Source organism: Magallana gigas, chromosome 2 (assembly GCF_963853765.1).
Source record: "Magallana gigas chromosome 2, xbMagGiga1.1, whole genome shotgun sequence".
In the NCBI taxonomy this organism is placed as follows: Eukaryota; Metazoa; Mollusca; class Bivalvia; order Ostreida; family Ostreidae; genus Magallana; species Magallana gigas.
The window spans coordinates 8378187-8395152 of NC_088854.1; the positions used below are offsets into that span (position 1 = coordinate 8378187).

General features: G+C 37.5%; 1 protein-coding gene across 5 annotated transcripts in view; it reads left to right on the top strand.

Annotated features, from left to right (window-relative positions):
- Window positions 1–16966, top strand: part of LOC105344891 (bridge-like lipid transfer protein family member 1) — a 44049-nt gene that overhangs the window by 15082 nt on the left and 12001 nt on the right. For 3 of the 5 annotated variants that reach the window (XM_066074835.1, XM_066074839.1, XM_066074836.1), the window contains exons 22-49: window positions 68–1002; window positions 1516–1674; window positions 2020–2200; window positions 2319–4362; window positions 4709–4858; window positions 4974–5067; window positions 6028–6051; window positions 6611–6823; window positions 6963–7158; window positions 7281–7370; window positions 7647–7661; window positions 8493–8732; window positions 8993–9115; window positions 10562–10679; window positions 10799–10872; window positions 11711–11794; window positions 12140–12236; window positions 12327–12400; window positions 12638–12769; window positions 12957–13086; window positions 13207–13353; window positions 13637–13842; window positions 14105–14247; window positions 15375–15501; window positions 15698–15786; window positions 15996–16124; window positions 16250–16423; window positions 16677–16874. In XM_066074835.1, coding sequence (XP_065930907.1) covers window positions 68–1002; window positions 1516–1674; window positions 2020–2200; window positions 2319–4362; window positions 4709–4858; window positions 4974–5067; window positions 6028–6051; window positions 6611–6823; window positions 6963–7158; window positions 7281–7370; window positions 7647–7661; window positions 8493–8732; window positions 8993–9115; window positions 10562–10679; window positions 10799–10872; window positions 11711–11794; window positions 12140–12236; window positions 12327–12400; window positions 12638–12769; window positions 12957–13086; window positions 13207–13353; window positions 13637–13842; window positions 14105–14247; window positions 15375–15501; window positions 15698–15786; window positions 15996–16124; window positions 16250–16423; window positions 16677–16874 — 6386 coding nt within the window. The remainder of the gene's footprint in view (window positions 1–67; window positions 1003–1515; window positions 1675–2019; window positions 2201–2318; window positions 4363–4708; window positions 4859–4973; window positions 5068–6027; window positions 6052–6610; window positions 6824–6962; window positions 7159–7280; window positions 7371–7646; window positions 7662–8492; window positions 8733–8992; window positions 9116–10561; window positions 10680–10798; window positions 10873–11710; window positions 11795–12139; window positions 12237–12326; window positions 12401–12637; window positions 12770–12956; window positions 13087–13206; window positions 13354–13636; window positions 13843–14104; window positions 14248–15374; window positions 15502–15697; window positions 15787–15995; window positions 16125–16249; window positions 16424–16676; window positions 16875–16966) is intronic. The other 2 variants (XM_066074837.1, XM_066074838.1) reach the window with 2 other exon arrangements.

The window sequence follows — 16966 nt, forward strand, 5'->3', positions numbered from 1 at the left end:
TGTTAGTATATGGATATTATTTATGATTAATCTGTATTTCTGTGGGTTTTTTTTTTTTATAATGTAGATCAACATTTGTGTTCTACAAGCTGGTATAGTAGAGGAGGTGATCTCTTTCTCTGCCCTGGATAACCTTCATGACCTGACGTGTGTATCACTGCTGGCTCTATGTATCGACAATGTGGAATGTCAGCTACTCTCCAACAGTCACTCGTGTAAAACTTTCACTGATGTCTCCCAGGTCAATAACCCACAGATGTCCCCAAAGAAACGGGCCGGCCGAACAAACACTGAAGTCAGTTTTGCAGAGAGACAGACCGACAAACAGCTGATAGAAGTGTGTCGGGAGGAGGATGTAGGAACATTGAATATAGCCAGAATCCATCTACAGTTACAGAGACTGTTGAAAAACAGCAACTACCTGGATGATGATATTCATTTGACAGCTATCCCTGAACACAGGTCGAAGGTTCTGTTTAAGTTTGATGAGTTCCCCTTCTCTGGGCTCATGAAGATGAGGAGACACAGTAGTGCTCGGCGCGAGTCCATGTTACAGTCCCCAAAAACTCGTGTGGGCAGGAATGCATCGTTCAGCAGACAGTCAAGTCGAGATAGTGATGGTAGAGGGGGAACTCTTCCCAAACTTTTCAAACAAGGTAGCATCGAAGAGGAGAAGAAAACTCCTAAGCTCAAACGTCAGGAAAGTAGGGAATCTTACCGAGGTCATGATCGAGGTATCGGATACATCATGTTCGAGTGTGGCTTGGAGGATATCAAGGCCACTGCAGTTAGAAGACTTGGCTTCAAAGACATTGCTGATGCAGATTTTCTGAAGAAAATGGACAATATTTCCCGTAAATTGGAAGACATTCAGAATTCTACCAAACAGGACATTGAATGGCATCTGGGAGAGAAGAAAGAGCCAGTGTCTCCTACCAAGAAAGCACCCCCGAAACGTCAGGATGCTACAGAGGAAGCTTCACTTCATTCCTGGGATTCAAGGTAAAATATTGTTTATATATTTTTATATTTGATATAGATAAAAGTTGGCAAATATATATGAATTTGGAATATCCAGATACTGTACTTAATAAAAAGTAAGTTTTTGTTTAATGGTGTCTCCATTTGCCTATCTGACCGTTCCAGTACCTTGCTCTTTGAATTTTTTCATGACGAGAGTTCCCCCCATCATCCTTTTGAGAATAACACTATCGTATATGTTGTAACCAGAACTCCCCTTAATAATATTTTTAATTTTAAAAAATCATTGTTTTCAAATGGGTTAAATGTTAAAAGCAGATGGATATTAAGGTGCAGATTTTTTTTTCTTTTTCACTCTTTGGTCATAAATCATATACTTTTATTTCATGCTACTCTCTATACACAGATTATCATGAAAACTTTGACTGTCTGTTGTGTATAGTATGACTGTATGACTGGTCACATCATACAGATGTATCATAAAAGATGTAAGAACTGGGCATCATGTAATTAATTTTTCCATTCTCCCCCCAGGGTGTCCATTCCCTCCAGCTGTTCCAGTATTGGTGACCCTCACATTGCTGAGGATCTTGAGGGTGACGCCTCCAGTGGAATCCTGGAACTCAAAACCATCTGGCTTAACTTCGCTGCTCCTCCTCCAATCTCCATCAAACGGAAAGTGGACTTCACCAGGTTATTTTTCTACATTATCATATTTTAAAGGAGAAAACCTGAATCTAAAAGAAAGACTTCGATTTTCTTTGGTGCTTGATGCAAACTCTGTACTGCACTAATGCCTTAAACATTAAAGCATCTAGATTGTTACCTACCAGATCTATTAAAAAGAGAATGGTTCGTAAAGGATCTCTGCAGATTTAGACATAAGCATGTTTTGTTAATTCTTGGTTTAATGTACATTTCATATGAGTTTCCCACACCATTTCATTATGGGATACATGTGCTATTTACTGATGACCAAATGAGTTTCCCACACTATTTCATTATGCAATACATATGCTATTTACTGAACACTGACAGGTTGGACTGGAACTTGCTTAGTACTGCAACCACTGCCATCAATGCCTGGCTGAATCCTGCTGACCGTCTGATGTGTGAGATCCGCTGTATGATGCTGACCCTCACTCGGAGAACCAGTGCAGTCATCGCCTGTATCATGACCAATGCACTGGAAGTAGAGGGAATCAAGCTCCCAAACAAAGTAATTTATCCAGTCAAACATTATTACTTTCATTCAGAATTTGCCTAGATTATCCAGCACTCATTTCGTATTTTTTTATTGCTCAGTAGAAATCAGATATTTTTATTTGGCTCTTTAGAGTAAGTACAGCAAAGTAACAACCCTAGCCCAGATTCTACAAGAAGAACCTTCTTGTCAGCTCCTCACAGCCCTGAGGCGGTACCTTAACAAAGTGGGAACAAAGCCAGTGGAGGATGCGGTAAAATCGGACACCATGCCTCAACTGATCACCATCCAGAAAGGCATCCTTGCCCTCACCAGGCAGTGGAAGAACCTGCTGTACATGCCTCAGACCAAAATGAGTTTCAAAGACCGGAAGAGTATGAGACCGTACACAGTGAAGTTTGCTGCTCCAGAAAATGGGGAAGACCATGAGATTTCTTTTGATATGGATAGCAATACTGAGTTACTGGACACAGTGGATGAGCGGGCCTCACTGCTGCTGTCAGAGGAGAGGTCTGTCCACCAATCCGCATCCATCCCAAGTCTTGCAGAGCACGTAGAGGTTCCTGAAGGGGAAAGCAGGAATTCCTCCTTCAAAAAAAAATATTTTGGAAAACTGCACCAGACTGGCTCGGGAACTCCCCCAACTACTAGTTTGTTTGACTCACCAGTCAAAACTAATTTGTTTAGTAAAATCAGTGCAAACCTCCAGACCCCAAATTTTGCCAGGAACGATAGTACCTACAGTTTCCACTCAGCAGCTGCAAGCTTAAACAGTATGGAAGACACTCCTCCTCCAACCCCAATGAAACCAGAATTGCCCAAGTCCTCCATCTTGAAAAACAAGGAAGATAAGATCAGTGATCTGTACCAGTGGATGTCCATGCAGAAGGACGACTTCAAACAGCCTTTTGATGATAACCCTACAATAAAGCGGCATGACTCTTTGATCAATGCATTTGGAAGTGCTTGGAGTCAGGAGGACAGCAAACTGGATCTGACAGATGAACAGTTTGCTACCCTGACGTCCATCATGCAGCTAGCAGATGCACAGAGCTTGTTCAGACCTTTCTTACAGAGTGTGGGTTTACATGTTGAAGGAGTCAGACCCTCGGCAATGATGAAGAAATTTGGTGGAGCTCTATCTTTGGAAGGGAAATTAAAGTTCTTGAAGATTGAGATTTCTGATTCAGGAAGAAGAAAAGGGAAAGGAAAGAGCAGGAAACATCGCACAAAATTGCTGAACTTGACAGATGAAATGCCAGCTTTCCTCTGCCAAGATTTCTGTGTTAGTGTTGGAATGAAGGATGTAGTAGATTTTGAAACCAAAGAGTCAGGAGAAGCTTTTGATCCAAACTGTCAGCTTAATTTTGCGATGCACAAACTTGAGGCCAAACCAACAACTCTACAAGTAAACTTCTCAATCAACTGTAATTCAGTAACACAACATGTAGATATGCCTCTCCTAAGATTGATTCATCAGTTTGTAACAATGGCTGAAAATGTGGAAGAAACAAGGAATGAACTGAAACAAAACCATACTGCTGATGACTGGACCAAAACACACCGAAAACAGGAATCTAAGGGGTCGAACTCCAGTGGTGATACCGATACATCAGATGGACCTAGCCCAACAGAAATGGTCCAAAGTACATGGAAACCAGAGGCAAGGTTGCCTGTTTCTGTTAAATCTGATATATTGGAATCAGATTCATCTCAAGAATTAGGTAAAACAGCACCAGGAGGAGTTGAGGGTAGAGATGGAAGGGGGAACCAGTCCAGTTGTGTCCTCACCCCTCCTCAGTCCCTGAACCTCAGTAAAACTGTTGCAATCGACATTGAAGAAACGTCCTCACCGGCAGTGACTGAGAAAACATTTATAGATGAGCTCAATGCTACCACTCCCAAGTGTTGGAAGACCCTGTGTCATCTCCTGGAACTATATTCCACCATGCCAGAACCCAAGACAGTCAAGAGGAAGCCATCCTCAAAGTTGCCAGTAATTGAGGAGGAACCAGAGGCTGAGGTACAGGAGGAGGGTGAGGAGCAGCTGGAGACGCCCTCAGACACGAGTAAGACAGGAAACCATGCCAAGCTTGAGGAGCTAGATGAGGAGGAGAAGAATATTGGAATGCCCCGTAAACCACGGCCATCCATCAGCCAGTCCAGGTTCAAACAAAGTAAGATGTTGTATAGAACTTCATTATGATATGATATAAAATAGCAGCATGGATAGCGTCTATAATTTTTATTCAAAATGTAATACAAAAACAAATATTTGCTGTTCAGTTCCTCTGAATTTTAATAATATTAATGATGTTAGGTAAAGTGATCAATGACATGTATCAGATGACCATGAGAAATTTTTTAAGAAAAATACATTTATCTCTTATGATATGGTTGTATGAATTTTACTGAGCTGGTTAAGCATCCATATGTCAGAGTGTCACTTTTAAAGCATACTATATTTCCCATTAAACTTAAACCAGTTCAGTGTAACTTCATTATGTACTTTTATCCTGACAGGTATCTATGTGGGGGAAACAATTCCATTGGTTGTTTTTGGGATTGCCAAAGTACAGGAAGTGAAGATCCTAGCTGTTCTTAGTGGTCTTAAACTGGAAGCCTCACTGAGAAATGTCCACGCCAGCGGTACATACAGGGAAAAGGTCAAAGGTCAGTGGTCAACTGCACATGGGTTTTCTCAGGGTGACAATTTCACTTGTTGCCTTCAAATACAATGGGTAATTTGTACCAGTAATTAAATTTATGTTTGATCTTGTATATCTAGGTTTTGTCCAAAGGAAGTCTTCAGAATCGTCAGTCACTGCACACATCGGAAACACCCTTGTCCAGCTATTTGAGGGCATCCCCCCAGAAATGAAGTAAGAGATGTGATAGGTAGAATACATTAGTCTGGTGGGAGGGGGGAGAGAGGAGATGTAAAAGTATGGGACAGAGGAGTTTGAAAATTAGGTCTATTTAAAATAAGGTTCATATAAGCCCTTATGGGACCAAGCTTTTGGCTGGATGGGGCAGTGCAAGGGAGAAGGGTTAATTACCGTAACCTCCATGAGATAAAGATTGTAGAGAAAGTTATTCTAAGCTTATGTAAAATATGGTCTAAGGGAGGTATTATAAGCTTGTATGGAGAAAGGTTCTTAATCCATAAAAGTACATGTAAGTATTGGATGGAGATATTAGAGGAAGGTAATATATTTTTGTTTTGAAGACGGGATAAAGCTTTTTGGTAGAGAAGAATTAGAAATAAGGAAATGGGACTGTGGGCCAGATATTTCCATAAACTTTTTGATAGAATCATAATATTCTCAAAATTTAGATAGATTTTTTTTTATCACTTAGAAATAGATGTATAAGCAATATTTAATTTGTATAAATTGTTCCTACGACGACTCTAAAAGTTATTTTTTGTAATTTGAAAGAATTTGTAGTTGTTATTTATGCCCCTTTTGAAGAAAAGTATTTTTTGTGTGTAAGTGTACCGGATATAAGTTTCTCTGCTGTTTGACTGACTATCAATCTTGAGAACATTTGGTGCTAAACTCATGAAACTTAATACACAGATTGACCATGACATATTGATGACCCCAAAATTCAAGGTCATTGTAACAAGTGCTCTACTAAACATATGTTAGATAATTCCTAGCTGATATTTTATGTCATCCACTGCAGTTGACCAAGGGGAGGATCTCCATTGTTTTTAAGTCAAATATCTCCAGGTTTAATTTTTTCACTACCAAATCTTGTCAATTTAATATTTAAGGCATACAGTATATATTTCACAAACATTTATTGTAAGTAATATGGCATTGTTGATTACTTAGCCAATATATTCGACTGTCCAAATTGTAAGTAAACTAAAACAAATCAAATCAACCATAAACGACTTTGTATTGATTGAGTGTGTAATACTTGACATATTATTCATCTACTTAATACAAATTACTCATTGATATGAAGTGTGTATTTTGGCTTTTCATCTAAATCTTGTAAATATACAATATCATAATTTTCAATGTGTTAACACTAAGATATCAATATTTTTGTTACATGTATTTACTAGTACATGTATAAGTGCATGAGAATATTCTTGATAAATACCCACAGTGTATACATACATACATAATAAATAAAGTACATAGTACAGGTATTACTATTTGTACAGGAGTGTATTATGCAAAATATCATTGATATAACGTTGTGTAACTATATAATTACTCATTATAAATCCTTAAATACAATATACATCTGACATTTTATTATCATAATGATTATAGTATTGGTTTTGATTTTATGCATTTCAAAGTTTGAGCAAATGAGAGGGAAAGTATTTTTGACTTTCTTTAAAAAAATAAATCCTGAAATAAAAAGAAAACCAGGATAATTGTATGTGACTTGTTGCTATAGAACTGTGGTGACCATCACCATTGATAAGACCCAAGCTCTTCACACCACCATTCTGAGGAGGGGCAAGGAACATAACTCTGCCATGATCTCTGTCGGGCTAATTGAGGTGGATATCCCCCAGCACCCTGTCGTCTTGCATGGAATGATGACCAGGGGCTCCAAGCAAATATCTAGTACCCTGCAAGAATTCAGGAGGCCAGTTTCTAGGTCAAGGTTAGTCTCATGGAGGTCAGAGGTCAAGGTTATTAATTTTGTTTGAAATATACTTGTGTCAAGAGGATTATAATGTACATGTACCTTTTATACTGAAAAGAAGTAAACTGTATAAACTTTTGTTTGGATTATTTTGCAGTCGTAATTTGGATACTGTACAGGAAGTTAGCAGTGCAGAAACATTTACTGGGGAGGCAGTCAAGAAACCCAAGACACCAGCCAAGGAAGGAGAGAAAATCAATCGACCTAAATTCCTCCACATTCATGTCAAGGCCATATTTCAAGGACTCATTACAGGAGCTTCTCTCCTGCCCTCTTTAAAGGCTCAACATAAGGTTATTTCTCCTAATTAAATACATTCTAAGTTCCTACTGAATACCTGTTAATTCAATTAAGAACACTGTATAAATGAGTTGTATACCAGTAGTAATAACTCTGTTTGGTTTCTGACTGACAGACCGGTTCCATCACTCTGAGTGGTATGACCGGCAAGAAGTCCAGGTTCACAATGGATCTACAGAAACATCAACTCAGCTTCAAGTCCAAGGTAAGTCCAGCTTTATATTGGATGTAACAAGTCTATTATAATGGTATCTTCTACAAGGGAGCTAAGGCATTTGCTATCTGACAACTATTGCAGGGTTTGATTACAAACGTTTTATGTTTGTTTATTGGGAGTTTTTGTTTTGATTTTTTTAGGGGGGGCGTGTGTTTTTGTTCTTTTTTCAAGGGGGTGGTTTGAGGGGGGGTGGGGTTGAGGGTATTTTATCAAGTGTAATTTATATGAAAACATCATATATTCTATCTGTTCTGACTCCTACAGCGCTTAGAGACACAGGTAGGTAGTCACACCTGAGTGATCTCATGTCTGGTGATTATGCATTACTGACACACCTTCTTAATCTGTGGAGAGAAACACCTCTTGCTTCTTTACAAGTTCACTACAGCAAAAATCTAACTTTTTCATATTGCCTTAAATCTTTCAAGATTTGATCTGAGTGTATCATTTGTGCCAATTTTACCCCTAAAAATATTGAATATAGAAATAATTTTTTTTCAAATTAATTTAATTATTAGTGTAATAATGCTTTGAAAGGTGGAGAGGGGGCTTTTTGCTTTAGATGAAATTATGACATCAAGAGTCAACAAACACAAAGTCCATTACTAGAGATTATAAAACTAAGAATATGGTAGTTACATGTTTCAATTTTAGTCCATTATTTATGTGTTTCACTTTTAAATAAAATTTTGCGTAAAATTTAAAAATGTATGGAATCTGCACTGAAGTGAGAGTAGAATTGTGTGTTTTCACTGAGTGGGTAGATTTGGTAAAAGAGAGTGATTATTTGTCCACAGGTGTTACCAAATACAGCGTTTACCTTATCAGTAATTTTGACAGTTAGGGCTTTTTATAATTCTGTTGTTCTCTACAAGGCTATGCACACCCAGTTTTCTGTTCTCTTGACACTCTGACAAATCAAAAGATGTTAAAGTAGGCAGATTGTTGCTTTATTAAAAGTAGTCAGCTATGCAAGAATAACTCTGAAAATTTTGTTTCGTTCTTCATTCATTTTCAACCAATATACAAATTATAAACAGCGACAGGTTTTTGTTTTTTTTTTAACAATTAGTTAAGGAATATAACATTATTGAATTATTTTTCTTTCAGGTGCAGACAACTGAGACTTCACTTCCCTCTGAGGCGGAGATAGAGTTACCTCCCATCCACATGTATGCAGACTACCGACCCCACAAGCAGGGTGAGACCCCCTCAGATAAGCTCGGGGAGGGACTGGTGCTGAAGGAGGGGGATTTCCTGCATGCTGTGGCAGAGATAGGGATGCTTGAGCACAGTCTCACCACAGATCTGCTTAATCACCTTGTCTTTGTCCAAAAAGTTTTTATGAAGGTAATATTTGTGTACTGCTGACAGATATTTAAGATAAGAAATAGGCGATTTATGGTAGTACATCTTATTTCCTTGTTTTCCTTTAAATCCATGAAAAATTAAGCTTTTGTTTTATCTTAATGATGGGAGTTTGGCATTGGAATGAGATATAAATATGCATCGTTATTGATTATGTATGACACCATGACCTATGCATAGCATTTCATTGTATTGTTCATCAATGAATTATTTTGATGATGAGTTTTGTGTTTGTTGTGTAGGAGGTGAATGAACTGGTACAGAAGGTTTCGGGGTCGGACCAGCCCGTCCCCCTGTGGGAGGAGGGGGAGGTGGAGAAACACACCACCCAGGATCTCCTCTACTCATTCAGCTTCAGGTTCAAGGTCAGGGACTCTACTTTTGTACTGAGCTGTAATTTGTACTGAGCCTTGCAGTGCAGTACTTAACAAGACTGAAGATAAACCACATTGTTTACATTATATCATTTATTCATTAAAATATAAAAACATATCACTTGATAGCACTCAAACAACTATAAAACTGCACTTAAGATGAGCTTATAAATAGTATCTTTTCACATTTGAAATGTGGCACTGTACATGTATCATCACAATGTCTCAGGTGTTTGATCACTGTTACTGAACCTAATCCTGAGCTAGTCCACTCGGGAGAATGAGCACTGTGCAATCATCATTGTCTGAGCGTACTTCTCCACTTGGAGTACTTCATGCCTGGTCTCAGGTTCCATGTCTGGTATAATTGCATTCTCCCTGAGACTAGGAATGGTTAGGGACAGGGCTGACACGAGTTGTTGACATTTCCTCTGTCGGTAGAGAGAGTACATGTGTTTCATGCCATCAGCAACACACCTCCTCTTCATCAGCAAGAGTGCTCTCCCTCGATTCCCGATCAACATGAAGTTACGGGCCTTGGTCGTCAGCTCCTCTCTGTAGTCATCTAACAACAAACAAACCACAAATTAATTCATTGATAACTTAATTCATTGTTATTGAAAAGTGAACTTATTGATAAGTTCATTTTACATAGTTTGCTGATAAAGTTTAAAATATCCTTACTAGAATGTACTATATTTTTCCTTGCATCAAGAAATGTTGGGAAGTGTTTTTTGCTTTTATTTAATATTGAAGTCTTGCTATGCTAGATAAACTCTATCAAACAGTTCAATTGCTTACTTACTCAACTGTATGGTTTGCAGAAGTGCTCTGTCATGCAGGGATAGAATATAATAGACATCTCTCCCAATATCTGAGGGAATTAGAGGGTCCATGTTCAAACTTTGGATCTTGCTTGTTTGGGATCTGTATTGTAAATAGCAGTGAGGGCTCTGTGTACCACAGGGATCAAAAGGTCCACAGTTCTAATTATCCTGCTCTATATTACAGTAGAAAAGTGAAGGTGTTGTTTTAGTGGGAGGCATATTATAATTACAGTGTACAGGTACCTATGTTTGGCCTAATCAAATACATGTATTACAAGTTTTTAATTGCTTTTGATCAAATGATCACATTAATTACCTTAATTGTAAGAACAACAAAATCTGTATCAAAAGAATTGCTTATTTTGCTGAATCTGTATACCTCTCTTTTGTTAAACATTGAAACAGTAATATATGTTGGATAATTTATTGTCCAAGCAGAGTACCATTTGTTTTACGGACATTATATCCCCAAATACATATAATACAAATATACCGGTACTACATACAACTGACATCAGGCACACAAATATTGAATAGTCCAAGCATGCACATTATGAGATAGACAAACTTAGGTGATGGTTTACTGATGAATGAATCTGTTTATTACCAGGGCGTCCAGATCACGGCCACTACCCCCACCTCTAGTGCCGTCAGGCTAGAGACGGGCTCGGTAGAACTGGAGGTGTCCAATCGTGTGTTGATGGCTACAGCGGAGGCTAAAGATAAACGTAAATTTTATACTTTATATATATATAGGAAAAATAAAATTATCAGGGATGTTTATTATGAAAGAACAGAGTAATAAATAAGAAAGTGTAATCAAATGTATATTTTTATTTTCTTTCAGCTCCTAAAGTCAATGAGAAAATGTTTATAAAGGCCCAGGTGAAACTGAATGTTGCCCTTGGACAGCTGATAAAGGTAAGAGGTCATCAGCGGTGCTGGACATCTCATCGAAAGACAAGTAAAACTCACCGACGCGACATGTCAACGAAAGACAACTCGTGGATGAGGACAACTCATCGATATAAATTGAAAAAAAAAATATAAATGTTTGAACACCTTTCAGTCACAATATGGCTGAGGGAGGAAGCGGTTTTACATTTATTCCTTTGCAAAGGAATAAAATCAAATTAGCTTACAATGGTTTTATTTACATTTGTGATCGGAAAAATGAAAAAAAAAAAGTTATTGGAAGCAAGGGTTGGCATAAACGGTTTTCGAATGTCGTCGATATTTATAAGTTCTTCATGTCACTGAAAGGTGAACAAGCACAAACCCAAATGATCATCGGTGTCCTAGTCCGAGGCGAGGAACCTGATGGGCCGCGAAAAAAAGAAATTACAATAATCAAATAGATTTACTTGATCGTTTCAACATTTGGAGAACGAGTCGCGAATGGCAATTATTTACCATACCTTTAAGGGCCAGCACACAATATAAGGTATTAATGTAAATGCTATCAGTGCAAATACAATTAAAATTTTTGATACCTATTAGTTATTGTGTTTTACTTTTCACTTTTAGTGTCTACTTTTATTTTCACTTTCAATAAGTTTCAAAGAGTTTCAATGAGTATCGATGTATTGTCGTATCCATGAGCTGTCCATTCGGTGAGTTGTCGCATCGATGAATTTTTTTGTTGAGTTGTCTTTCGATGAGTTGTCATAAGATGTATTGTGGTCACTTCTGCTGCCTCTGTGCATATGATGACACATATCCTCTATATATTATAACTTTGAGTGGATGGTATTTTTAGAACCCCATGTTTGAAGAAGCAGAACCAGAATTTCAGACCATGGCTTTCTTCAAGACAAAGATTGGAATCAGGAATGCTCTGCAGGTAAACGTAACTTTAGGTGAAACTGATATCTAATAGAATGCACACATTTATACATGAGTTTGAGTTCTTGAAGGGAAAAAAACATAATATTAGGTAACTGTCATCCATATAAAATAAGCATACATAATGTAAACACATATTAAAATGCCTCTATTATAAAGAAATGAATCAACAATGATGCATGCTTTTAAACATTTCTCAATTTGACAGAACATGCATTAAAAATACATGTATTCAGTGATTTTGATAAAACAGAAAGGCTGATTTATCTGCATATAGTCTTTGTTCTCTCTATTGGTTGTGTCCGTGGTTTATTTATTACACAACTGTTTGATCTTGTTTCAGGACGAGCTGATCCCCGGGGCGGCCCAGGATCAGGAGGCCCTGTTGATTACACTGACACGCCCCATCATACTGGCCCAGCCCCAGGCCTTTGATAAAGGTGAGAGAAACATATCCAGGTAAGTAAAAATGCAGGTAGGTTTCTCTCATTCTTAAACTGTTCACTAAACTCAACGTTATATTTTTACAGCTGTTCTTGTATGGTTGAATTACAAGAACGCTTATGAATACTGGACAGAACAAAGGATGGCCTTAAACACAGAGGTATAGAAATCAAACCTTTAAATGTTGTTGTACCTGTACATAAAGACGTGTCTTATGTAACTTGTATGATATACCAATACAAAATAAAAACATATATAGAATATGGTCTGTATTTTTGGGGATATTTCGTAGTTGGTCTTGACTCTCATATTACTGGTATATCAGTTATTTGTCATAAACACAGTGTATAGAATGTTAAATAAACATAAAACATTTCTTGTTGATCTTTCTGTCCAGGTGTTGAATGCGACAAGACAGGTGATTGACAGGATCCCAGCGGTCAGGTCCCCCACCTCCCTCAGTACGCTGTTTCTCCAGCTGACAGTCGACGACATGGGGATATGTGTTCCTGTCACCTCTGTCTCCCAGGTAATCCTCATCAAAAACTTCAATATTCAATGTATTAAACATGCATGAATTGAGGTGTTACAAGAACTAAATTTTTACTTGCAGCTTCAAGTGCTGAAAATAACTTAATATTAATACTTCAGATTGACTGTGTTTACACCTTATTGCTTAGAGTGGTTAAAGAAATGAATCTTGACTGTGTTTACAGCTGTACCCTACCACCCCTCAGACGGTGTTTGTGGACAACGAGCCGGGGTCAGCGCTAGTGTTGACCATCAAGAGCACTCAGATCTCTGCCTGTTCATCTGGGTCACTGGTCAGCAAGGGCAGATTTCAAGGTCAGGAAGTCAAGTCTTGGTTGTCATAGTTATTTTTATAAAATTGTTTAAAGTATGGTAATTAAATGAGCAACTGTTTTTTCCTGCAAGTAAATACTAGTAATTTTATCTATTACTCAGATTTCTGTTTGAGATTTGCCGATGATTTCGAGACGTCGTGGGATGATTGGAAGCCCGACCCCAAGGAGAGCCCAGTGATGAATGCCTGCGTGGTCCCTGAGGGGACTTATGAAGTGTGCTCCCGGACCATCAACAAACAGGCCTCAGGTAGTGTTAGTTCACAGCGTGGTAAATCACAGGTGTTACCTGTCTTAGAATTACAGAGGCTGGTATTTGTTGATGGAGTTTGTAATCTACCAGTTATTTATCTACAAAATTTGTTGGTTTTAAAGACCAACATATGTTTATTTAGTAAATTGTAAGATTGATTAGCATTATTTTAATCCATCAATAAGGGACAAGTTATCTTGATCTGTCTATATGAATATTCTCTTTAAAAAAAGCACATTTTTAACAGGAAAATTAATCTTTGTGAATATTTTGTCATTAGATCCATTGAGTAATGCCAAGTGGATCCTGAATGTGAGGTGGGAGATGCAGGGAATTGCAGTTCACCTGAACACCAATGTAGGCAAATGTTTCTCCTCCCTGGGTAAGACACTGACAACCCTGGCTGGGGAACCGGATGAGGAATTATCGGAGGATGAAATGGATGCCAGATCTGACCATGTCTTCTCAATGGATAGTCCCTCAGAGGTTATCTCCCCTTGAAAATTCAAATGAGAATTCAATAGTGATATCTAAGTTGCATTAAGTAGTAGATGTTCATTAGATTGAAGATAGATGTTATTCTGGTACCTGTACATACATGTATATTTGAGTGGTGGAAATAATCATTTTAAAAAGAAAGGAGACAAAGAAGTAAAAACTTTGAAAGAGAAGGAATTTTTTAAGAATGTCTGCGTTGAATTCATGGACAACAAACTTACTTTTCTTTGTGTGTTTGACCTGTTTACAGTCGATGACCTCCATTAGACGACCCAGTCAGATGATGGACACTCTCCCACCCTATGTGTACGACACCACTATGGACCCCAAACTCAGGTTCCGCCTGATCGAGAAAGAAATGAATGAGCAGGCTCGAGTGGTGCAGGATCTCAAGTAAGACATAGTTATGTTAATATTGTTTAAACATACGAGTACACTGTACAGGTAGGATCTTCCATGACTTGTGATGGTACATGTATATGATATAATAAGGCATGTTTTTATCCAACAAATTGTGTATTTTCTACATTGAGCCTTGGTGAGGGGATAGAGAACACTCAACACTTAGGATAAAACACATATGGCATCACACATCTGGGGAAGTTCCTTTTATCACATGTTTTGATTTGTTTAAATGTAGAACAATATGCTCTTATTATACATATATATATATATATTAGGAATGTCAATTTTACTCGGTTGGCTTAGTCGGTTAATCGGAGGCTTTAGTCGAGCGGTAGTTGAGTACTCGATGATTTATTTGAAAATGGGTGTCCTTTTTAAATCAAATAATGTTACTGTCATATACACCTTAACTTGGAATAAAAAAAATTTAAAAACTTATGATAATACATGTATGTATTAGATGTATTTGATTTAAAATAAATTGAGAAGTATTTTATTCAAATATCCGTTAGAAAATGTCCTGGCTTTTCCTTTTTTTCTTGTGACTCTTACACATAATTGAGCTCCATATCATCTTAATAGGCAAATCAAATATATGACCTGTTTCATGTTGATTAAATAATTTTCCGTGTCTAATTAATAATCAAAGATTAATGATTATAAAAGCAAACGCCTTGACAAAATCAATGATGATTTAATTTTTGATTATGCAAACATCTAATCAAAGAAATAACTGATTAGTGGAAACACAAATTGTTCTCAAGTACATGTCTGCCCATGTAATTCAAAAGAGATCAATTATTAGCCGCTTTAAATATACACCATGGACACCGATGGAAAAGAGTTTAACTTGCAGTTTAAACATGTGGATAAAAAAAACTGCTTTGTTTTGGATTTTTTTACATTTGTAGCCAAAAAAACTGCCACATTAAGAAAAAATGAATAATATTTTTAAATTCTATTCACTTTATTTCTAGTAATCCACTAAGAAAATTTTAGTCGATGATCGTTATGACCGAGCGATAGTCGAGTACTCGTTGACATCCCTAATATATATATTATGCTTTAAATACAAAGTTTTTCACTCATAAGTCTTTTGAAATTGTTATTTACAGGCAACTTGGAGCTAGTTTACAAACAATAGAGGTAGAGTCCCGGAAACTGGAGGAGCTGAAAGCCATTGTGTTCCAGGATTTCCGACGGGAAATGCTCAACAAACTTAAGAAACAGAGTGAAAGTCGGGTGAGTTACATACATATTGGTCGAATTGTCTTACATGGGGAAAGATGGATTTACAAATATCTGAATTCAAAAGCTTTGTCTTCATTTAGCCTAGGCAGCTTATCAATGTAGGGGTTAGTATCAAATTAATATTATATGGTTTTAAATTATTATCTAATTGATAATTAGGTAATTGATGTATTTTTCTTTAAATCAGGCATCTGCTCTGAAGGACCAGCTTGGTTTAGGCAATAGACCAGCCCATGTAAGGTCCAAGTCTTACGGAGGAACAAGGGAGAGGAAAAGGTAGAACTGTGTTTACTCTGTAGGGTAATGTTTAATGTAACCAGATTATCATTAACAGTAGCCAAGTTAGAATAAACAACAGCATGTGAAAGAGTATTTGGAAGCCTCATTTTCAAAATTCATTTTCAATTTGACTATGAAACATTTATTGCTCTCTGTTCACCAAGTTTTTCTGATTGTGTTAATTGATTTTTTAAATCTGTTTGCAGTGCCTTTGATTATGAGAGGATCGCTGGTCAGAACAGGGGCATCTTCAACAGAAACAGCGCGTGGGATGGAACACGCACCCTCCCCAGTAAAGTCCAGTTTGGGGCCTCTATCGCCTACTCTCCTCCAGAGTAAGTAGTTTGTCTTTACATTGGTAGAAGATAATATGATTTAGCTGGAAATAAACAGTTTAGCACCGAAACATTACATCAGTTTTTTGTTGTGAAATAAAAGTTGTAACTGTTCTTATTTGTAGGACCCCTGATTCCAAATCTTCCCACCCCTACTCCCAATACAGTCCTCAACTTGAGGACCACTCACTGCTCTTCAGTGACTCCTCCTTTACCTCAGACACCTCATCAGAGAGTTCCTCAGAACCAGAGGACAAAGGCACACTCAAAAGGGTCTCGGTGATAAAAGAGGACATCCAGTACGTACAAGATATTCAAAATGTATTGTTTGGTTTTATTTTGTTATTCAACAAATATTGATTTAAAATTGATAGGACAGTGATTTATTACCATATGAATTTAAGGACATGAAGGTTTTGAATCAATGCTTTTTTCTACTGAATATGATATATCTTTTCAGAAACTTACTTTTTATGAGAAGGTACTCTGTAATATTGATTTCAATGATTTTTGAAGTGATTATACATTTTATTGGTAATATGTAAACTTCAGGGCATCAACAGAAAGCCTGGACTTTTCCAGTAAATACAACACCCTGACCCCCAGTCTGGGGAGTGGGGGGTCATCTTCACGGTCCACCACCGCCCCCGAACCCAACATTGACTTTGAGCTGGATGTAAAAGTCTTTATAGACAGTGGAAAATGTGTGCTGCACCCCAAGGACACCAAGGAGGAAGATGCAACAAAGAAGTGGGTGGTTCAGTAGTTTTATATCATTTGAACATTTGTATATTTACAGAAGTTAAACCCTAAGCTTTACGTTACTGGTAGTTTATTTCATC